The sequence below is a fragment of the Tasmannia lanceolata genome, unplaced genomic scaffold, assembly GCF_043159265.1.
Source record: "Tasmannia lanceolata isolate RefF3 unplaced genomic scaffold, GAP_Taslan_0.1 ptg000029l, whole genome shotgun sequence".
Lineage (NCBI taxonomy): Eukaryota > Viridiplantae > Streptophyta > Magnoliopsida > Canellales > Winteraceae > Tasmannia > Tasmannia lanceolata.
Genome location: NW_027518706.1, coordinates 8477243 through 8502314, shown reverse-complemented (window position 1 = coordinate 8502314; position 25072 = coordinate 8477243). Strand labels below are relative to the sequence as shown.

General features: G+C 37.9%; 1 protein-coding gene across 1 annotated transcript; it reads left to right on the top strand.

Annotated features, from left to right (window-relative positions):
- Nucleotides 1-4074: 4074 nt before the first annotated feature.
- On the top strand, nt 4075-24522 carry ELF6 (Zinc finger (C2H2 type) family protein / transcription factor jumonji (jmj) family protein). Its single transcript, XM_077369571.1, has 7 exons — nt 4075-5704; nt 6293-6371; nt 6561-6628; nt 8111-8261; nt 10786-11480; nt 14914-15447; nt 21979-24522. Exons 1-7 carry the CDS (start codon nt 4594-4596, stop codon nt 24237-24239), a joined length of 4899 nt encoding a protein of 1632 aa, XP_077225686.1. The 5' UTR covers nt 4075-4593; the 3' UTR covers nt 24240-24522.
- The last annotated feature ends 550 nt before the right edge of the window (nt 24523-25072 follow it).

The window sequence follows — 25072 nt, the reverse complement described above, 5'->3', positions numbered from 1 at the left end:
GTTGGTCAAATTTCAAAGACGTGTGACGTCATCATTCTGCCGTTGTCTTTCCTGGTCGTAGTGGAATCGAAGTCAATTATTTTGCTCTGTTTGATTGCCGGTTTTTTTTTTTTCCTGGGATTTATGTGGGTAAAGGTAGGAGACAAATGAGGGAACAAGCATTAATTAGAGATTTGCTGGTGAATTATCCTATAGGCTGTGCGGATTTATCACGTATTTTTTTTATGTGGGATTTGCTGGTGATCATCATAGAAAGGCATTTCGCTGCTGGATGTTACCTTAAAATCGGGTCGGATTTGGGTTGAATCCAATTCATTTTTTAGCAAAAGCTCAACCCAACCAGACCCAAGTTGCCCTCCTACTTTTCTTTGATGGTTCCTAACAAATCTCTTTTAATGTTATTTAAAAGGCGATGATATTTTCACACCCCTCCACCCACCAGTAGTACGCATTCACCCCCTTTTAATGTGATTTGACGTGAAAAAGTGTCAAAGTTGCGCACGTTGGGGTGGGGGATGCGTACTGCATAGGGGGTGAAAATATCATCTCCCTGTTTAAAAATGCCTCTCTTAATACATTGCATTGTTATCAATAACATATTCCTCTGGAGGGGGTGGGGGGGCAGGCGGGGCTAACTACCATTGCAGCCAACTTCGTCAGATAAAAATTGACTTGATTTTCTATGGGCATGCACTCGTATTTTGAAATCTAGCCCTTGACAAAAGAAAAATAAGGCCGATTTTATTGCAACAAAGTCAGTCATCATGGAGCTTAGATTAAAATTGCCTCTAATTAATTCTTGAAAACATGAGGGTGGCGGTGATAAACTCACCCTTTGTAGGATAAATTCACCCCCTTGTACCAGTTGTTGCTTCTCAACGAGTACGACACTTTGTACAACCTCTCTCTCTCTCACTCTCCGGTGCATCACTTGTATACAAAGTACTTACCCCCTCTCTCCTTCTCTCCAACATGAATTGTTGGTGGGGCCCAACGTATTTTTAAAAAAAAGTCACTTGGGCATACTTTATTCGAAGATCCAAACCATTCAACCCAACGTAAATAGCCCTTGCCTTGGAAAACGTCTCCCTAGGATGATCCTAACTCTTTGATCCATGGAGATTCATATATGGTGGTGTCATATTAGATTGGAGGGTTAGAATCATTGAGATGATTTATGAGGCACAACCTATTCATGTTGAAGCTCAAGAAATGAACAGTTTCGATCTTCAAACAAAGTGGCCCAGTGAATTTTTGAAAAAATGCAATATATGATGTATGCATGTAGGTGAGGTGGGCCCAGTATAGATTGCGTTTGTTCGTAGCTGAGCATATATTTCAAAAAATACAATGAAGCACACTTTGTTCTAAGACCCAAACCATTCAGTTGTTGGGCCTTAATGTTACTAGACGGTGCTCCAAAAATGAGCTCCGTTGGATGATCCTAACCCTTTACTCAATAGATAAACTACACCGTATAGAAATCTCTATTGATCGAAGAGGTGAGAACATCCAATGGAGATGATTTTCGTTGCACGATGCATTTATGTTGGGCCTACCAACTAAAATGATTTAGATCTTTGAACAAGGTGGGCCCCATTCTATTTTTAAAAATTGGTGCATCTCCGTACATACACCATATAACGCGTACCATATAACACATATTTATTAGAAAATTCATTTCAACTATTATTCCAATATCCAAGCTTTATGGGCCCACTGTAAATAAGCCTTTCCCCGGAAATCGTCACCATTTAGCGATCTTAATGCTCTGATCCGAAGAGGCTGATTGGAGGGTTTGAATCATCCTACGGAGATGATTTCATGGGCAAAACCTATTTATGTTGAGGCCCAACAAATGAACGGTTTGGATCTTCGAATCAAGTGGGCCCTATTGATTTTTTTTTTAAATATGCTTTTTATGATGCAAGGTGGGCCCAAGGGGGGGAGAGAGAGTACGGGTTGTACAAATAGATGTGAAGCCACAACCAGTAAAACGGAGTGAATTTATCCTACAAGGGTGTGAATTTATCACCGCCCCTTATGTTAATGGAACACATTTTCTCTAATTAATGCTAAGTAGTCATTGTGGAGCTTAAACACCACCTGTTCATGCCAATATATCTCTAAGTATATCATTTTTTTTCATAAAAATTAACGAGGGTGGCTAAACTTCCTAATAAGAAATTCTATTATTTTTATAACACACAATCTGAAATTTTCTTAAACAAGTGGTAATGTTAGTCATAATAATCTCCATGTACTGAAATTTTCCCTTTTTTCAATGAGAGGTTAGAATTGTTTCTGCTACGCTGTTTGTCTATTGATCTTTTACATTTTTTTTTTTTTCCAATTTTCAAAGAACCTTAACACCTTTTCATTTTTATTAAATCACTAGCATTCCTTACCCATGCTATGCATGGATGTAAAATGGTAGGCCGGCCCCCTCGATACTTGAGGTGCAAAATGGTAGCCCCCGCCCTATGCATTGGCTTGTGCAGATGGTAGGATCCACCCATTCAAATATGAGTTGTGAACCGATGGGCCCCCCTCCCTAAACAAAAATTAGGTGTTAAATGGTAGGCTTTACATTATGCATGGTTATTGTTGGAGATGGTGGGACCCAGACATCTAGACATGATGGGAAAAAAATGGCCCACCATCTCTCTCTCTCTCTCTAAAACCGTTACCCAACCACCCAACCTCCTCCTCTCTCTCTCTCTCTCTAAAACCGTTACCCCCACCACTGCATCTCTCCCTCTAAATCTACTCCTTCTATGTATATATTATAGATCGATTATAAATAGATAGATTAAACCAAAAGGATGTACAAGAAAAAAAAAAAAAGGTTGCATATTTTAGCTCAAAATGAATCAGAATCAACCAAACCCGCCATTTTTATGGTAAAAGTTTAACCCAAACTCAACCCGGGTTTTAGTTTTTGCTCAAAATGAATTGGAATCGACTGAACCCAACCCAGTTTTATGGTATAAGCTTAACTCAAACTCGACCCAAGTTGCACCCTTAGCCCGGAATGCCCAAAATGTAGCTTTTAGGAGCTAACAGATGCACCAAGGCCCTGTTCAGTTTGCAAGAAAAGCATTATTGACGGAAAATTTTCTTTCCAATTTTTTGTGGGGAATGGTATGATTGTGCTTAATTAAGAGGGTTATTACATTACATTGAAGCTCCCTAAGTAAAAAATGAATAGGGTTGGTTCAACTCATCTCTATCGCGTGTAAAAATGTACGAAATTTTAGAAATATTCATGATATTGATCCGATTCAGTATCATCATGATGCAATCTATCCCATTACTTTTAATAGGAAAGGCTTATCATCTCTATGGGATTAGATCCTGAATCATTGCAAAGCAAAAAATCTACGAGATTATGGAAGTCAGTATTCTCGCATATACTGCTACTGCACTATTCATTCCAATTCCTACTACTTTTTTACTGATCATCTACATGAAAACAGTTTGTCAAGATGATTAATTTGAATGAAACTTGATTGATTAGTTCTTATCAATTATTCAATAAATGAAAGAGATTCAAATTCCAAGTTTTAAATGAAAAGAGCGGATTGGAATCAGTAGTATAATAGATAATACGGTAGCCTTGTTTGGATTGCATGAATTTTTTTGGAAAAGTATAGAAAGGAAAAATATTTCTAAATTTTCGAACATTTTACACAAGGAAAAAAAATACCTTGTACCAAACCGATTCAAATTTCATTTAGTGGTAGCTTCAATTTGTGATAATATACCTCTAAATTAACCATAATAATATAATTTCCATCTGAATGGTGGAAAGATAATATTTTCCGGAGAAATTTTTTTCCGTGGAAATGTTTTTCTTTCAATCCAAAAAGGGCCTAAAGCCAAAATCAAAACTCAAGCCGGAGCCTAAGGATGAAGGGCTTTCCTATAATAATCAAATCAACACAAAGATTCTAATCCATTCCACTTCCCTGATCATCCAAAATCCAACGGCTGAGATTGCCCGATTCATGTAGATAAGCCACGAGCCTTAGTTATTAGGAAGAAAAACCGCAACATTCCATTTTGTTCGCATGTACTTCCAATCTCACATCATATATAACCGGTTTAGTTATCAACCGGTATAGAATTAGAAACCCGTCTTTCTTCTTCCCATAGAATCAAAGCTTCACTTCTCAACACAGGTTTACTCTCTCCTTTTGGGCATTCTATTTTTCCTCTTCTTATGCTTTTAATTACTCATATTTTCATCCACAATAAACCCATGTAGTATATCTCATAACAAACTTCAACCTAGGGTTTGAAACCCCAACACACATCTTTGTTTTTTATCAAGTTATTGTTCTTATTTCTTCTTTTTTAGTTCTTTTGGTTTGTGAATCTTGGTTGTGATGGGTGATTTTGAGATACCCATTTGGTTAAAACGGTTAAAGTTGAGAGAAATGTATGTATGATTCAATATTCTAGGTTGGTTTTGCTTTCCTTCATTCTTGTACTGTGAAATCTTGGTTTTAATGGGTGATGTTGAGATACCCATTTGGCTAAAAGGGTTTTTGCTTTCCTTCCTATTAATTCTTTGAAATCTCAGTTTTGATGGGTGATGTTGAGATACCCATTTGGCTAAAAGGGTTGCCTTTGGCGCCCGAATATCATCCTACGGAGACCGAATTCGCAGACCCAATTGCTTACATATCGAAAATCGAGAAGGAAGCAAGTGCTTTTGGGATTTGCAAGGTTGTCCCACCATTCTCCAAACCTTCAAAAAAATATGTTCTTTCAAACTTAAACAAGTCACTATCGAAATGCCCCGATTTGGGTTCAGATGTAAAGTCTCAATCTATTTGTTCCTCTACTCAAATGGGTTTTGGGGATAAAGGGAATGATGAAGAGGTTCGGTCCGTGTTCACGACTAGGCACCAAGAATTAGGTCACAGTTTAAAAAGAATGAAAGGGCCTGTGCCAATTCAGCAATCGGTCGTTCAAAAGCAAGTTTGGCAAAGTGGGGAGGTGTATACATTGGATCAGTTCGAGTCTAAGTCAAAATTTTTTGCGCGAAGTCATTTAGGTGTGGTGAAGGACGTTTCTCCACTTGGTGTAGAGGCAATGTTTTGGAAGGCAGCCAGAGAGAAACCTATCTATATTGAGTATGCAAATGACGTTCCTGGTTCGGGTTTTGGAGAACCCGAGGAGCCATTTCGATATTTCCATAAGCGAAAGAGGAAGAGGAGATTAAACCCTAAGCATCAAAGGAGCATTGGTTGTGAGAAAAATGAAGTGGGAATTGTAGTAGAGTCTCGTACGAGTATGAACGATAATGGTTCCACAATGAAAGATACAAACACGTTGCTTGACGAGGGTTTGAGATTTTCAAGGGCGAAGAATTCAAATCCTGGCAGTGATAGGGAAAGCACATCTGGTTGGAAGCTGTCAAATAGTCCTTGGAATTTACAAGTGATTGCGCGCTCGCGGGGCTCACTTACCCGTTTTATGCCGGATGAAGTCCCCGGTGTTACATCTCCCATGGTTTATATTGCCATGTTATTCAGTTGGTTTGCTTGGCATGTGGAAGATCATGAACTTCACAGTATGAATTTTCTCCATATGGGTTCCTCAAAGACTTGGTACGCAGTCCCTGGAGATTATGCATTTGCTTTGGAGGAAGTCATTCGTAGACAAGGATATGGAGGCCATCTCGACCGCTTAGGTAGAAAACTTGCTTCACATTATTTTTGATCCATTTCTTAAGGCACTGTCTGTTTAAGATTATAACAACCGATTGTGAGTGCCAAATTGATTGTTGGACTCAAAATTACATTTATAGCCTTTTCGTTTGAGATTATTATTTTTTTTGAAAATGTTGTTCGTTTGAGATTATGACAACTGATTGTGAGCCCCCAATCCAATTATTGGACCAAAATTACATTAATTTTGAGTCTAAAAATCGGTTTTATGGCTCACAATTAGTTGCCACAATCTCAAATGAACAGGGCCTTAAATTTGAGTCCAATAATTGGTTTGGCACTCACCAAAAAAAAAAAAAAACAGCTGTCATAATCTTAAATGAACAGGGCCTGATTATGACTACTGATGGTGAGCTCCCAAACCGATTATTGGACTCAAATTACATTAATTTTGAGTCGAATAATCAGTGAAGGGCCTCACCATCGGTTAGTATAATCTCAAACAAACAGGGCATAAGTGTTCACATAATAGATTTTTTTTAGAGGCATAGTAGATTATTTTGTAACTGTAATATTTTATCTCACTTGGGTCCAATGTCTTTGTATGTCAGCTGCTCTCACTCTTTTGGGCGAGAAGACTACTCTATTATCACCTGATGTAGTGGTTGCTTCAGGGATTCCCTGTTGCAGGTGGGCCAGTTTTGTCATGTTTTAAGTTCTTTTGCGTGTACAGATTTTATATCATCCTATCATTTAAACTGTTTTAGTTATGGATATTTAGATGGCTTTTCAGTGTTAGCTGGTTTTGATGCTTTCAATTTGTCCCCACTGTGAAACTTTTTCCTCATGCACTATCATCATTGCTGGTTTTCATTTCAGGTTAGTGCAAAATCCCGGTGAATTTGTTGTTACCTTTCCGCGGGCTTACCACGTAGGGTTCAGTCATGGTAATTCCTTTGCAACTTTGTTTTTTCTTCTGTTTATGCATATAAATTTTGGTGCATTTGTTTGTAGTATATAGTTGTTATGAGTTTGTTTTCCAAATAAATTTGTTTTGACTCTTCCAAGGGCTTAATACCTAGGTTCATCCATGGTAATTGGTTTATATATTTATTATCTCTGGTTCATCCATGGTAATTGGTTTATATATTTATTATCTCTTTAGTTTAGACTGATATATTTTATAGCTGTCTAATTTTTTTGCTTACACTGTATAGACCCCCCCACCAACCCCCCACTGGAAAAAAAATCTTTCTTCCCCTTTTAACGGTACATTGCGAAGGAAGAAGAAACTATTAAGGCATGATTGAGCAGGTCATACAAGGAACAAAGGAAAAAGAAAAAAACTTAAAAGAAATGCAAATTTTCTACTTCATCTAACAGAAAGAGACTACTAATAACCAAAGCTGTCATTCCTACTCATAGAAGGGATCGGAAAAATTGAGGGAAACAAGGGAAGAAAAAGGGAAAAGATAAACTAAACTATCCTACTTCTACTTGACATGGGGGAAATGCCATGGGACTTGGAGTCTATGAACCCCGAGCTCCATGGCTTCCCCATAAACTACAACTCCCACCGGAAACTCATCCGTTCACTCCACCCCAGATATCATATCTCTCTCAGTTGCTGTCGCTGTAGTCATTTCAAGATAGCCGCTAAACTTAGAAACAGCCCTCTGCTTCACACCGCCTTGGCCTATCTAGAAAGAAAAAGAAACAGAAGTGAAACCCGCATTGCAGGATGTTATACCCAAAAATTGATTAACTGTAACTAAATGCTGAAAAACATCTTATAAAAAAAACCACATTACAGAAGAGACACCACATTGTGTATTTGGGTTTTAACTTTCATCCTAACACGAGATTTTGAACATTTCTGATAAAAAATGCTGGAATGCTTCAAAACCCCGAAAGCGATTGATTGGTCTATTCGAGCGCAGTTGAGTGAAATTGAAGCCATCGTAGCAGAGATCAACAGTTAGAAATCCACATTGCACTTTGTGGGATTAATCTACCTTAAAGTGATGATGATAAGGGAATATTTCCACCTGTACTTAGTGAGATTTAGATATCTGTATGGAAACCTCTTTACCTAAATATCATGGAGCAGAAATAATGAAAATATAGAGTTAACATGTTAACTATTGATGGAAATCAAATGATTGTGAATTTTTTTTATTTTTCTGTTGTAGAAAATGTGGAGTTAACATGTTAAATATTGATGGAAATCAAATGATAGTGAATTTTTTCTATTTTTCTGTTGTTTGTCTAGTAAGAGCTTTTTCTTTAACACCCAATGTTTGTGTCATATTGATCCACCAATACAACATCAATTTCTCTATGAGCTATTCTATTCTGCCAAGGAAATCCTAATTAAATTGTGTTCTTTTATTTCCCCTGTATTCTTACCTTCATTATTGCAAAAACAGGATTTAACTGTGGCGAAGCTGCTAACTTTGCAACTCCACAATGGCTTAAGGTTGCAAAAGAGGCTGCAGTTCGTAGGGCTGCCATGAATTATTTGCCCATGCTCTCCCATCAACAACTGCTATACATATTGACAATGTCTTTTGTTTCAAGGTTAGCTCGTAATTGCATTTTGCAGATCGAACACAGATATGATTTATCCTGGGCAGTGATAAATTCACCCCCTTGAAGGATGAATTCACCCCCTTGAATGTTAATTGTTAAGTTTTAAGGCCCCCTTTTTCATGTTTGTTTCTGTTTCCTCCTTCCACCGTCAAACTAAAACTTAACGATTAACATTAAAGGTGGTGTTCATCCTTCAAGGGGGTGAATTTACCACTGCCCTTTTTCCTGTGATGCTTTTCTTTTACTTAAAACTTAGAAGTATCCTGCTGATTGTTTCATCAACTTCTGAAAGGATGCAACTTATTTGATAATTTATTCTTATTGCTTGTTGTTGTAGAAACATAGTCAACAAAGATTAATTATTAATAATTTGAACCATAAATTTATTGCATTAGTACTTATATTGGGACAATTGATCCATCTAGATGTGCAATGCCTCAAAATAATTTAGCGGTTTATCATATGTTTTGATTGCTTTTTCATTCTCTCTCAATTTGTTGGATATCCTTACCTTCCAGATCCAAGTGTTTGTATGTAGACACAATGTTTCTGCATCATCGAATTTTACTTAATGACTAGAAGGAAACAAAGTAACAAAAATGTCATTAGTGATTCCAGATGTGAAACTCCCACTGCATTAGAGGAGCGAATAATGGTTCCCAATACTGCAACATTAATCACTAGAATAGTTTTATTAGTTTTTGACCTAGCCTTGTTGCACAATAATTTGATACAGAGGAAATTGTGTTGTGTTCTTGGTATTCCGAGTTGCATATTCTCTGACTGAGAAGGCAAATTTGTGTTTATTGGGCATATGAAATGTAAACATCATCTTTGAAATATAATTGTATCATACAATCATGCGGGTTGGGGTTGGGGAGGATATTTATTTTTAAACAAGTGATTCATTAATAATCAATGAGGAAAGAACAAAAAAAAAAAAAAAAAAAAAACTAAAAGGAACTACAAATCTGGCATTTCACCATATATTGCTACGTCATTACAATGAACACCAAAGTTGGCTAGCTGATCAACAGTGGTATTAGCTTCGCAATGGATTTGTATAAATGAAATCTTGGTTAGTGAGAAGGGACATATGTGCCTAAATAACCATGACAATCTCCACTGAGTATGCACATCATTTCTCAACTAATTAATTGTTATAAAAGGGTCTCCATCTACGCAGATTCTATAGCATCCACTATCTTTAATGCACTTAAAAATCTGAACCATACAGCTTATAGCCTTATACGGCTACATAAACCAAATTTGGTGGGGGGAGGCTGGCTTTCAGACGTTTGGGGTCTAATTTGCTTGACAAATGAGGAACAAACTCCTTCCCAAGTGTTTAATAGGACATATAGGGATATCTTTAATGTGATTTGTTTTTTTCTACCAGCTTCGAGACCTATAATATTTAGATCATTTATTACTTTATGGATACTATTTCCAAGAATCTAAATATTTTGGAGTCCATTGCTGTATATCTTTTCTGTAATTTTTTCTCAAAACTTGTAATCTTTCTAGGATATCTTTGGAGGGGAAATTTACGAAAGAATGAAAATTTAGGAAAAACAGATACGTAATTTCATTAAATTTCCATCCAAATTTATTATGTTAAATATAACTTTTGAGCCTTCTAGTTATTTATACAAGCTTACTGACTTGCTATCATCTGTTCACCTGAAATAAAAACTTATAAAGCCGTACATATCTTGAACTTCACCATCCATCTGCATTCATTCGGAATAAATAACTTATTTCAAGCTATATATATATGTATGTATGTATGTACAACGTCTTATACTTGGTCTTTTTCTTCCTTTCCCCAAATTGTGGTCCATTCCACGGCCTACTAATATTTTGGGATCATGCCCTTGTAATTGTAGTATCGCTCTACTTCAGGATTTTCTATTATTTACCTTCTTTTCAAGAAGATTATCAATCCCACCATGGATCCTTGTTTTAGACTTGGCATCTAACTGTAAAACTGGTGAGGATTAAGATCAGCAAAAAATTTCTGATAATTATGTGTTCTTAAACAAGGGCCTGGGATACATTCGATCATATCATGAGAGAAACATAATATTGGACTTGCAATGATAAAAGGGAGGCTTCATGATTTATTCTATTATATTCAAAGTTGTGTTTATAAATTACAAATATTGGCATCTAGGGTATAATATACTCTGTAGCTGCCCACATATTTTCATATTGCCTTAATGATTACAAGGGGATGTCATTGTGACAATATCTGGGAATATCTTTTTTTCTTTACATTTTAATTTATTGAAGACGTGGACTGGAAACCTATGCCATCCCATTATTTTCTTTTTCTGATGGATGTCATCGAATGCGTTATTATTTTGTATTTATTGATGGTTTGTTGAGCTGTAAATCTCCATGCTTCATTGATTTGATTCTTCTAGGTGGTGTCCAAACTTATTTGTAGTGGGCACCTAATCCTAATGTTTTCTTCAGTTTGAATGTGCTGGAATTATTTTAATGCCAGAGTCCCCAGAGCTTTACTCCCAGGGGTACGGAGCTCTCGTCTGAAAGATCGCAAGAAAGAGGAAAGAGAAATTCTTGTTAAAAAGGCATTTATAGATGATATGCTGAATGAAGATTATCTATTAGGCGCTCTTCTACAAAAAGAATCAACTTTCTATGCAGTGTTGTGGGACCCTGAGATGCTGCCTTTGTCAAGCAGTGTCCTTCCTTCAGTTCCTTTGTCCACCTCTCTTGAAGATTCTGGTTTATTGGTTTATAAGGGCAACAAGGACCTCGTCAAGTGTAGCCCCAAAGTAAAAAAACCATTCGACGAAAGAAAAGACTGGTCTTCTATTGAGAGTGGTATTGTTGCTAAAACATCAAGTGGCAACATGTCTTCGGTTGATTGCCAAGACTTAGATACTCATGATAATAATGTTGATTTCACAAGTGCATCTATGGAAACAGTTGGTAACTTATATGTGGATGATGATGATTTACCATGTGGTTTACATGTTGATTCGGGAACATTGGCATGCGTGGCTTGCGGGATTCTTGGTTTTCCATTGATGGCAATAGTACAACCTTCCCATAGAGCAGCAAGGGAGCTCTTTCCTGCAGATGGTAAAGTAACTCGAGAAGAGGTAGAGAATTTAAAAACTGTGAAGCCTCCAACTCCTTCACGACAGGATAGCAGTGTCAAGGACTTTGATCCAGGTGCAACATCTGTAAACCTTATTTTATTGTTTTTCTTCAGTCTATGCAGAATAAAAGTATGAAGCATGTGTGTGTGTGTGTGTGTGTGTGTGTGAGAGAGAGAGAGAGAGAGAGAGAGAGAGATTTTATATGGTCTAAGCCCGTATAGTTCAGTATTTTTCAAAAAGTACTGTACGGCTGGAACCATAGGATGATCCAAACCGTCCATTTGATGGGTCACAACGTAAATAGGTTGTAACACAAAAAAATCATTTTCATAGGATGATCTTAGCCCTATGATCTGTAGAGTGCATTACTTTTTGAAAAATAATGGACTATGCGGGCTGTACGTATAAAGACTCTCTCTCTCTCTCTCTCTCTATATATATATATATATATATATAAATAAATTAAAAAAAAAAAAATATATATATATATATACACACACACACACAATAAGCTGGGATGAAAAGAAGAGAGTTTTTTCCATTTTTTTGAAAATCACATGAGAATTACACGTCACATTTTTTGACTTTTTTGAACAAATGCACCCATTGAACTCATATAATTTCAATCTTACCCCCCTCCTTTATGGTATACACGCAGCTTCTGTGTATATACATCACAGATATGTTTATCCTGGTTATTGTGCTATGAACTGTTCATTTTTTTCTTATGGATTAAGCTTAGATGTGGATACTTCTTTTGTGATTTGACTTGAGGTTTTGGATATTTGTAGGGAAGTCATGTATCCAGATAGAATTGCACATAAATACCTCTTATGCCCTAAACTTCCAACGCATCTAAGTAAAAATACCTCATGTGTCCTTAAATTCCAACGACATCTCTCTCTCTCTCTCCTCATGTCTTCTTCTTTCTCATGTCCCCTAAATTCCCACGCGTCTCAATCCCTCTCTCTCTCAGTTGGAGAGGAGATAGGCCCTCACATAGATAGGGTGTGCCCAAAAAATCAGCTCCATAGGATCATCCCAACCCTTCGAACTGTGGATGCAAACAATGGACAGATTTGTGAAGGTTTATACATGTCCATATTTACCTCCACAAATCGTAGGGTTGGGATGATCCTATGGAGCTGATTTTTTGGGCACATCCTATCTATGTGAGGGCCCATCAAATGAATGGTTTGCATCACCCAAAAATGTGGCTCCCACTGTATTTTAAGCTTATCTGAGTGCAGATAAGCTTATCTGCGCTCGAGTGCAAAAACAGGGTTGGGCCCACATTGTTGGGGGGATCCAAAGCATTCATTTAGAAGGCCCTTTCATGGATAGGGTGTCCACCAAAAATCAGCTCCATTGGATCATCTTAGGGTGTCCATTTGTGGGGTGAAAAAATGTGCAGATTAGTGGACAAACAGTATCTGTCCATTTTTCACCCCCACAATAGGACACCCTATAATGATACAATGAAGCTGATTTTTGGTACACACCCCACCCATGATGGGGCCTTTCAAATGAATGCTTAGGATCACCCCAACAATGTGGCCCCACCCTTGTTTCCTGCACTCGAGCGCAGGAACCCTTCTCTCTCTCTCTCTCTATATATATATATATATATATATATATATATATATATGATGTTATCTTGTGTGCGGGCCAGAAACAGTGGGCCCACATTGTTTGGATGATCCAAAGCATTCATTTGATAGGCCCTGACATAGATAGGGTGCGCCCAAAAAAATCAGCTCCATAGGATCATCCTAACCCTTTGATTTGTGGATGTGAAAAATGGACAGATTTGTGGAGGTTTTACCCGTCCATTTTAACCTCCATAAATCGACGGAGTAGATAAGTTATCTACTATTGGGAGTAGGAACTCTTTTCTCATATATATAGATGTTATCTAGTCTGCGGGCCAGAAATAGTGGGCCCACATTGTTTGGATGATCCAAATCATTCATTTGATAGGCCCTGACATAGATAGGGTGCGCCGACAAAAATCAGCTCCATAGGATCATCCTAACCCTTGGATTTGTGGAGGTGAAAAATGGACAGATTTTTGGACCATCCATTTTAACCTCCACAAATCAAAGGGTTAGGATGATCCTATGGAGATGATTTTTTGGGCACACCCTATCTATGTCAGGGCCCATCAAATGAATGGTTTACATTACCCAAACAACGTAGGCCCACCTTATTTCTAGGCGGTGGACTAGATAAACTTATCTAGTCGGCCAACTAGAAACACTTCTCTCTCTCTCTCTCTATATATATATATATATATATATATATATATATATATAGAGAGAGAGAGAGAGAGAGAGAGAGAGAGAGAGAGAGAGAGAGAGAGAGAGAGAGAGAGAGAGAGAGAGAGAACATTTCCTACACACTTGTGTAGGTAAGTTACCTACACACTACCTTAAAATACAGTGGGGGCCCACATTGTTTGGGTGATCCAAACAATTCATTTGAATGGTCCTCACATAGATAGGGTGTCCACAAAAAATCAGATCCATAGGATCATCCCAACCCTACGATTTGTGGAGGTAAAATGGACGTGTATAAACCTTCACAAATTAGTCCATTTTTTGCCTCCATAGTTTGAATGGTTAGGATGATTCTATGGATCTGATTTTTTGTGGACACCCTATCTATGTGAGGACCATTCAAATGAATGGTTTGGATCACCCAAACAATGTGGGCCCCCACTGTATTTTAAGCTAGTGTGTAGGTAACTTACCTACACAAGTGTGTAGGAAATGTTCTCTCTCATATATATATATATATATATATATATATATTATATTATATGAATGTATTTATGTATATGTAATATACCTCTCATGAGGATGAGCCTTGGCCCAACGGTAAGGTTGCTCCAGTGTGACGTGGTGGTCACATGTTCGAGTCACGGAAATAGCCTCTCTGCAAAGCAGGGGTAAGGCTGCGTACATCTAGCCCTTCCCAGACCCCACAATGGCGGGAGCCTCGTGCATTGGGCCCCCCCTTTTTTTAATATACCTCACATATGATCTATGCCCGTTCCTTACATGCATGCTTATCTATACATGTAGTTCATTGGATTGGTATAGCAGTACGTTATCTGATCAGTTTCGGGTTGTGGGAATTACTTTCTGCATGGTGACTTTTTGGATTATCAATGATGTGCGAATAAAATAAGGGAAATGATTTCAGCACAACTATGTTTTGATACATGCGCTCGTGTATCTTGTCTTTTAGCATTTAATTGTCAGGCAAGTGCTTTTTGGGGACAATAAAAACCCTTTTACAGCTCTTTAAATATAAAAGACAAGAAACATGAGCGTCTTGTATCAAAAGATGTGTGTTGAAATCATTTCCCTAAAATAATCCTGTTTTTAGCCTTCAACTATGTTTCTGTTACAAAGAATTGTTTGCATATTGTTTCCTTCAGTTACACTTCTTTCAATAAAATGCTAACTTGCCTTTCCTTTTCTTTATGGATAATTTTGTAGCAATTGGTGTAGAGTTTGAAGCGCAATGCAATTCAGATGACAATCAGGCAAAAATTTTATATCCAAACCCAAAGGAACATACTCCTATTACTGAAGCCCCGAATAATGGGATGAATGTCAAGTTCTCGAATAATTCTCTCGAGCCATCGCCAGATAATAGCAGTTCATTGGGACAAGTTATTTCTAATGAAGAGGCAAAAGACATTAATCCACAACATCAATTTTATCAGTTCAGCCCTTTCGCTGAGGACACTACATGTGTTAATCGAAAAGAGATGCATATTGAAAATTCGAATGGTATCCATTCTTGTGATGGAGTGGGTGTATCTGAAGGAAGTATACATATGGATATGGATGTTGATATTACAGTTGAAAAGGATTCAAAAGGCACAAGCAATGATAAGTTGATCAAGCAGTGGAATATATCTGATGGATTTCTAAGGCCACGGATCTTTTGCTTGGAGCATGCTCTTGAGATTGAGCAGCTATTACAGAGCAAAGGCGGTGCAAATGTGCTAATTATTTGCCATTCAGGTCCCACTCACCTATAACGCCTTCTTATTTTATATTTCTATCAAAGGTTGCAATTGCAATATTTTAAACTAATTGGATTATTGTTTTTCTAATAGTAAGTTTCCTTGCCTAGCCTAACTTTGGTTTTTGTTCCTTTCATTTCAGGAACACAATTCTGATACCAATATTTCTCAGATAATCATCTTCGTTCTTTTGTAGATAATTTTGTATCGAGGGATAATGTGTTTTTATCAGATTCTTTATTTGTTGATTTCACATTTTAAACTTGAGTAGAATCTTTGGAAAGAGTTCATTTTTTTGATTTAGTTAAGTTATGGTTACACCGACAATGCACTTTGATACAAACTAATGTGCTGGAGTTTGTAAGTCTAAACTAAGATTTTGAATATCCAGCTTCTAAGTAATTATTTGATTTCTCTATATGTACATAGTAAGTGATTAGTTAGACTAGATTCAAAGTATAGGCATGCTATAATTATCTCCAACTGGTTAAAAAATGCAAAATTGCAAATTATGATGAGTACCACTATTCTTTGAGGCTCTCATTTCTTCTTTTCAAACTTATCAATCTAATGAGGTGCTTAGAGTCAATAAGAATATAGGTCTAGTTTTCAACTCAGTGATTAGTTTGGTATAATGAAAAGCTATTTCAGTATAGGAAGGAAGATATTAGTGGTCAAACCAAACAAAATGTTTGAATTCTTTCATTGAATTCCTTTAGCCTTACATCAAACAAGACTTCACTCTCTATTTCCAGTGCCGTTTTCCGAAGAGAGACATACTCAATCTCATCCTTATGATAACAATACCTATGCCTCCCCTCTTGGGAAGCACACCTTTTCCATGTCTATCCCTTTTTCTTTCTTCCTTGCACTCCCAAAGGAATTCCCTTCGCAACCTTCCAAATCCTGTCAATAAAAAAACATAGAAGTTTGAACATGGGTATAAAATAAACCTACAAGTTAGATAGAGCTACTTTGATGAGCATGGTTGTTCTCCCAAATAACAAATAGTTTCTTTTTCAAAGCATCGATGGTTTCTCCATTCGCTAAATCACCAGAGCTTATCAAGACTTCACCAAAAAACCAACTCCAAGTGGCATACCCAATTCGAGAATAAGCACCCTCTTCGCTTTAAAATCCAAAATCTCCGCTTACTCAACCATTTTCTTGTCCTCATTTTTTTTTTGAAAGATGACATATTTTCATTGATACTATAAGAATTACAATGGGGACCAGGAGGTCCCATCTAGCAATACATAGCATCAGAAAGAAGGCCATGGTAAACCATGCGCCAGAAAAGAGGAAGAGGAATATATCAGATACATTGTTCCGAGTCCCTACAAAATTTACCCCAAAGTACCGAAATAAAACCCATGTCTTATCTTGCCACTCTTAATCCAACGACCACCTCCACCAATTTACCCAAAATAGCAGAGATTCAGCCAACTGAAAGCCATTTAAACCCCACCGAGAGCAACTAATAGAAGCATTTCCGGAGTTCATCTAGGAAACTTTGGAGAAGGGAAATCGGCAGACCCATATGAACCGCTTTCGGACTCCTTTCCAAGAAACCAGGAGAAGATCAAGCCTAAATTTCTTCCTCCAAAAAAGAGATAGCCACCTCCCTCGAAACATCCCAAAGCCTCCTCCGCCGGCTCCTATCTTCTGGCAAATCTCTAGAGATATCATGGAAGGTGTTGGTGGAGGCTAACTCTTCATCAAAAACCATTCTTCTTATCTTGTGAAGAATTGTATTCAACATCATGATCTCCATGATCAATTTCCTTTTCCGGCTCCTTGGACATGAGGAAGATTCCTGGTGCATGGGATCTTGATCATCCATCTTTGGGTAGAAGGGATGCCCATGAGATCTTACAAATTGTATGTAGTAATGGGAATTTATGTCACCGCCAACAAGGGCCCTATCCTGAATCCAGGTGCCATTGCAGTTTCTACTAGTACTTCCTTTTGAGCAAGCCATCCCATCCGATGAAATCTGCTCACCTTCCAAGGTGGATTTTCAAAGCAGATGCAACAATTAGAAGTTAATCCAACCCTAGGCCCAAGCCCCCTATCCATTTTAAAAGTTAGACCCGAAACTAGGGGAAGTCATCCAGGGCCCAAAACTACAAATTATCTGAGGATGGGGTCAATCCTTTCCGATTTGGAGACCAACTTGGTCATCGCTCACCCAAATTTTTTTAAAGCTGCTTGCCTTATTTTTTCTTGTCCTCATTTACCTCCCCACAAAGTACTTTTTATGCAAGTTGATTTAATAATCCAACTGCCTGAAACCATATTTAAAGTTCAAAATACTTCAAAGTTTTACTAATATGGTCCACAGAGTTCATTAAGAAAAAAATGGTATGCTGAGTCTCAAAATTGTAAACGTCTTCAACGATCATATCTAAGCAGTGACAAGAGAAAACAAAGGAGAGAAGGGAGAAGATAATTCATGTGGAGCAGAAATTATTATGATTCTTTATTTCTAATGATGATTACAATGATTTAGACACAAAAGAGAACAAATGAATGAATCATCCTTAATGGTGTGTATGGCTGAAACTGCACATGCCTTGACATTTGTTAGTTTTTTCTAAGATTTTCACATATTTTATAATTTCTTTATAAAAAACAAAAAATAGTTATCACTATGAAATATAGTACATATCAGTTATCACAACAATAGTTGAATGCTGTTATTTATATAATTTATTTATCTATTATAATTTTATATGATTTTTAAATATTATTTATTATTTCTTAAGTTTTTTAATAAAAAATAATTATTTTCCCTATTTTAAAATAAAATAGATAACTTTCAAGCAATTCCTGAAGTTTCATCTTAAATTTCCATCATTTGCATATGTTTCCATACGCTTTAATGATTTTATAGGATTCTAAAAAAAAAAATCCTAACTGAAACAAACATGTCTCCAAGTTTTGACCAAAATAATGTAATATATAAACTTACAATTTTGGTTTCAGTGTGCATTTCAGTTTCGATATGCGTTGCAGTGGGGGTGAAAATGGAAAATTTTTGGTAGTTTAGTGTCAATTTTGTCAGAAATTTAAAATCATGGTTGACGAGTAGTTAAGAGATTAGACACATCTTCCCTCTAAGGTTTAAGGACAAACTATCTCTTTCAATGGATTCAAGGTGCAATTTGTCCCACCCTTCTAAATATGGTAAGTATTTGGTTATCTGTGGAGGATTTTCGATTAAAAAAGTTTGTATAGGCACCACATCGCACCGTGTCGAACACTTATTATCTTTTCCAATAGAGAAATTAACTAAGAAAGACGTATCAATAAGAACTTTGATTAACCTTTTTGAAACCTGCTACTTTTTTTTTTTTTTTTTGGGGAGGGGGGGGGGGTGTGGGCGTGGGGTGGTGATGGGGGTCGGCCTTCAAATTAAGTTTCCTCACCATCTATGAGGACGTCATGTTCTCACTTGAGCCACCTGATCACGATGCATACTTTGTCTCCACAAACCAACCATGTCTGAGATATGTTCTTTTAGTGCCAATCCACGTTTTGATCTGGTGAGTTTCTTTAATGGCATAGGTATCCCTACGCCATTTTAGGGGCGCGACTAATCCCTACGGATGCGCGCAATCACCCGTAAACCACGCGCATCGAGTTTACTACAGGGGGATTCGAACTCTCATCACTGGGGAGCATACCCATGACTTTAAGCCAAAGAGCCACACCCGTCCGGTCGATCCAGTGAGATCATCACTCTTTGGATCACGAGCAACTCTCCTCTTTCCAGATTTATATTATCCAACAATCAGAAAAGGGACGCATCTGTCACTCAGTGGCACCACCAAGGGTGGTTGCCTTTGGGTGGACGCTGATCCACAGAAAAATCAATACCTGCGACCGTTTGAAAAAAGAGACATTTTAGCCTTGCTAGTATTTGTGTCCTTTGTCGTCAGCATGAGGAAACCCTGGATCATTTAATGTTGCACTGTCCTTTAACTTATCAAATTTGGAGTCGTGCTGTTGGAGCTTTTGGGATGTGTTGGGTGTGGCCAAAATCTATTTCTTCGCTCCTCATTAATTGGACGGGAGGACCGTTTGGAGAGATCGGAAAACTTCACTGTATTACTTGTCCCTATGCTATTGTATGGAACATCTGGAAAGAGCGGAATAGACGAATTTTTGAAGATCAGCAGAGATCGATGGTGAGGCTTGCTACGGATATCAAGGTGGAATTAATTTCATGGGCAAGAAACAAAAGAAAGTTACCATATGGAGTGGGTGATCTGATAAGGAATTGGTGGGCAATAATTTGGGAAAGGACAATCCTAACCAAACCTAAACCGAAATGGATGGCTCCGCCGGAAGGATGGTTCAAACTCAATTTTGACGGAAGTGCTATGGGTAATCCTGGTAGGGGTGGGATTGGAGGTCTAATTAGAGATACCAATAAATCGATCATTATGTCCTATTCAGGCCCAGCGGGCCAGTGCGATGGAAATGAAGCAGAAATTAAAGCTCTATTATTCGGCTTGCGGTGGGCTTATGAGAAAAATCAGAGGTCCCTGATAGTGGAAGGGGATTCAACGAATGCTGTTGGATGGGCGTCGGGTAGCTCACCAGGACCGTGGCACCTTCATAACACAATAGCAGAAGTGCTTGACCTTATAAAGGTTTTGCAACCAAGAATTGAGCACCAGAGAAGAACAGCTAATGAGGAGGCGGATGTCCTAGCCAAAGCATAAGTGCTAAAGGAGGAGATCTTACGTACCACAATTTTAGTTAGTAGCTCCTGTTGAGAATTTGTATTGTGGTCACATATATAATTTTGGTCTATGGTGTACTCGGATTTATCCGTTTCTTGTATATTGGCGGGGACTACTTGTCCCAACCATTATTCAATAAAATTGTCAACGTTAAAAAAAAAGATGTATATTAAGATCCCCTTCATGTTCACAATCCTCTTGGTTGTCCTAGCATTTGGGTGGGCGGTGACTCTTTGATACTTATGAAGTAACTAAGAAATAATATTTGTCTTCTATGGAGATTTTCATGCTTGCTTCTAGGGTGCAACTCGGGTCGGGTTGAGGCCAACCCGAACCCAACCCAAGTAACCAATTACTCAACATGACCCAACCCGAGTTCCAACCCGAAGAGGTTCAACCCGACCTGACCCGAGGAACCCTTTTTTCCAACCCGAACCGACCCGAGTTCAACCCAACCCGACCCGACCCGACCCAACCCGAATATTTAAGCTGATGTTTTAAAAAAATAATAAAAAATGTCTGGTTACACTCGGGTCGGGTTGCCCAAGCCCCCAACCCGAACCCGACCCGAACTCAACCCGGGTTGAGAAAAACCCAACCCAACTTTTTTTCAGGTTGAACCCGACGGGTTCGGGTTGAGCCTGCCCAAGTTGCCCCCCTTACTTGCTTCAGGATATTGTGCCCATTTCCTCTAGCTAACATCAAAGCTGAAAAGTTTGCTAACTTTGGTTCCATTGTAATGAATGATATAGCAATATGGGTGAGATGCCAGATTAGTAATTCTTATTTTGTTTTCTTTATCCATTTCCATTTTCTTTTTGTTGTACTATATATGCTCCTTTCCTTTCAATAAAAATGGTTCACAAGTTTCTAGCCACGATCAAGTTGCAAATGTTAAGGGACTAACAACAGATCAACATATACATTTGATCCGCAAGCTCATTAAGCTCAAAAGAACGCATTATCTTAAGAGGGAATGCACTCTATAAAACCCTAATCCCAACGAAAATAAAATACTTTGACCCCATATAAAACTTATGACTTCTAATCCGGTAATCCCTACAACTTTATACTTCTTTGTGAGTAAAAGCAAGTGGGTCCCATCCTATTAATTTCACTTGAAGCAAATTAGAAGAGAATGGGCCTATCACTAACATAACCTATAAATAATTGAAATAAAAGAAGTGGGCATGATCACTCAACAACTTAAAATAAAATCCCAATTTCATGGGAAGCTGGATTCCAATTCTTTAATCCATTTGTTCATCCTTTGCAGTACATCAAAGAGCCATAAATCAACAACCATCCCCCCCCCCCCCACACACACACACCAAAACAAAATGTCAAAGAAAACTTTGCACAATAAAAACAGAAAAGGTTAGGGGGCTGGGAATCAGGTAATTCTATACCATCTGATAGGATATTTCTCTTCTTTTTTCCTATATTAGTTGTGCCTTTTTGGTGAGAATAGCAACCTGCTTATGTGCCTTCTATTTAACATGATGATTGTCACACTATTGTATTATTTGAATCAGATCACGTAAATAACCATTCTTAACCATTCTCTTATGGCCTGTTCGTTTGAGATCATGACAACCGATTTTAAGTCCAAAACCTATTATTGGACTCAAAATTACATTTAAATTTGAGTCCAATAATAGGTCCAGAGATGACAATCGGTTGTCAAACAGGGCCTTAGCCTTTTAATAGATTGAGATTTTTAGATTATTTTTGCACAACTGCTTACGACTCATTTAATGATCTGACTTTTGCAGACTATCCAAAAATAAAGCAGCAGGCTGTGTTCATTGCTGAAGAAATCGGTGTCCATTTTAATAGTAGAGAGATTCCCTTAGAGAATGCGTCGCAATCAGATTTGAATTTGATTAATATTTCCATTGATGATGAAGAACATGAACAATGTGGAGAAGACTGGACTTCAAAACTGGGTCTAAATCTAAAACACTGTGTCAAGATCAAAAAGCTTTATCCTTCAAAGCAAGAGCAGCATGCTTTGGCATTAGGTGGAATATTTTCAGATCAAGTTTGTGGTTTAAATATTTCAAGCCTCAAGTGGCACTCCCGAAAATCCCGCACTCACCGCAGGACAAATGGTCCAAGTCGTTCTAAATTGCATGACACATCAGAAGAAAATCAAGTTTTTCAATACTCGAGAAGTTCTAACAGTGAACCTAGTGTTCTTGTAGAAACTAGTGAAACTCGTAGTCGTGGCCGCCCTAGAAAACACTCATCCAAAATGTTAGGTAGTGACAAAGAAACCATAACAGCTACTGACAAAGGAGACCTGGATAGTAACAATGTTGTTGTCTCAGTTCCCATAACTTATGGAACACGGGAAAGGATGCAGACTGCACAGGAAACTATTATGGAGGGTAAGGCTTGTGATTCTGTGAAGTATTCTTGTTTGGACACGATTACTATTCCGACAGTTGAGAGTTCTGAAACTTGTGATGATATGTGGAGAAGAGAGCTGGAAAACTCTGAAGGTCTTGAAGAGGTGCAGATAACAGAGGAAAATAAAATGGTGGGTGAGGTTTTTTGTTCTGCAAAGTTGGCTTGTCTTTCTACTATTTCAAACTCAATGGTAGAAAGTTCTGAAATGCATCAAGAGACCCTAACCACAAACATGGTTGAAAGTGTCGAATCACAGCAAGACATATGGGAAATAGAGAAAAATAGTATGGTGGGTGAAATGTTTGATACTGCAGAATTGGTGGGCCCGCCTTCTATTGCCGTCCCAATGATGGAACATTTTGAAACTCACCAAGAGAACGAGACTGCAAAGGAAACTATTCTGACAAGGAAAGTTTCTGATTCTGCAAAATTGGGAGTTCTGGATACTGGGTCCATCTCAATGGTTGAATGTTCGGATGTACAGAAAGATATCCTTAGTAAAGAGGAAAGTGAGATTGTATGTGAAGCTGGTGATTCTGTATGTACGCCTATTACTGTTGAAATGCATCAACATATCAAAACTACGAACAATAGTATCATGGCAAATGAAGTTTGTGATTCCACTAAATTGATTGGTGTTCCTACTGTTGCACTCCCAATGATTGAATTATTTGAAGTGCAACACACGATGCAGACTACAGAGGAAACAACCATGGTGGGTCAAGTTTGTGATTCCCCAATGTTGTCTATGGTCGAAAGTTCTGAAACACAAGAAGAAATACAGATCACGGAGGAAAGAAACATGGATGGTGGAATTTATGATTCTATAAAGTTGGCAACTCTGCCTGCTATTGTCATTGTTGGTACTTCTGAAGTGCTGCAAGATGTCCAATCTACAAAGGAAACAAAAATGACTGATGGGTTTTCTTCACTAGATGCAGAGAGAAAGAACTGTGCTCCTACTCTTTTAGGCCCCAAGCCTACCATTGGAATTCGATATAAAAGGAAAAGAAAAATGGAGCCGAAAACAGGTGGCCAGTACAATTGTAATGCTTATATCCGTAGCCCGTGCGAGGGGTTGAGGCCACGAAAGTTAGACAATGTAACAGAAAAGGTGTCTAATACGACTTCTTGTGCTGGAAGTGTGGGCATTCACAGAATAGTGGATGATAAGATGAAACAGAAGGCTATGAAGGTGGATGAGAAGGTGACAAAGAAGGCGATAAAGCGGCTCAATGAGAAGGTGACAAAGGCGGCGATTAAGGGATCTTATAAGTGTGATTTGGAAGGTTGTCGTGTGAGTTTTGCGACAAGTGCCGAGCTGGTTCTTCATAAGAAAAATCGCTGTACCCATAAGGGATGTGAGAAGAGGTTTCGCTCCCACAAGTATGTGTTGCTTCACCAACGTGTCCACATTGACGAGAGACCCCTCAAGTGCTCATGGAAAGGATGCAATATGACTTTCAAGTGGGCGTGGGCGAGGACCGAACATCTGAGGGTGCATACGGGTGAGCGCCCGTATCAATGCAAGGTTGAAGGATGTGGACTTACCTTCAGGTTTGTGTCGGATTTCAGCCGGCATAGGCGAAAAACTGGCCATTATGTAGACTTACCCAAGTAATCTTGTTAATGTTTTAACTTCTTATGGAGGGAGCTTTGTTGGAGCTCTTGTACTTTTGTTTAATGGGGAAAGAGGAAAGGATTTGTTTTAGGCTTGCTGGAGAATTTCAATCTTTTGATTCCGAAAAGGGAGGGAATTGTACTAAAGTACTTGAGAGTGGATTAGGCGTAAGAATTTCTGATGGGGGATTAGAGAAGATTGATTCTTCCTTTTTTTTTTTGTAGATGGACATTGTTGCAGTCTTTTGATTATCATGCTAATTAAATCAAAGGTTTTAATGGGTTGTTTGGGTGTAGGGAAAGATTTTTTTCTCTTTAAAGACAAGATTTCTGATGGGGGATTAGAGAAGAAATTTTAAAGACAAGATTGCTAACATGATTTTGTCATGGAAATTTTTCTCAGGAAAAGAAATTTCCTTAGAAAGCATAAAAAGAAGAAGAATCTGGCTCAGCGCCTGTAAGAATATTTTTGGGGGCTGTTTGGATCCAGGGAATAAAAAAATTTAAAAGGAAATTTAATGGTCTGAAACTTTTTTAATTTTGGAAAATTTGTTCATAGAAAATAAGTTTACCTAGCTAGTTAACATAATACTGGAGAATTAATTATCCATGAAAATATTTTTTTTCAGTGAAAAAATTTCCTTCATACAGACAGCTCTTTAGGCTTACATTCCTTAATTTTGTATCCTTCTTTCTCCTTGTTGAGGCCCTACTATGGTTGCAGAAATTTTCTGGAAAAGTTAAGTAAATAATTTTTTCCCTACAGTGAAAGTAAATAGTCTCAACTCTCAAATGAAAATATCTACTCAATCTACATCTTCTCTAGCTACATGT

Excerpts from the sequence above, each read along its gene's own strand:
- ELF6 (XM_077369571.1), top strand. The coding sequence starts at position 4,594 with ATGGGTGATGTTGAGATACCCATTTGGCTAAAAGGGTTGCCTTTGGCG. Across the intron at positions 6,629-8,110 it reads CCACGTAGGGTTCAGTCATG|GATTTAACTGTGGCGAAGCT; the intron begins GTAATTCCTTTG and ends TTGCAAAAACAG. Across the intron at positions 15,448-21,978 it reads GCTAATTATTTGCCATTCAG|ACTATCCAAAAATAAAGCAG; the intron begins GTCCCACTCACC and ends TGACTTTTGCAG.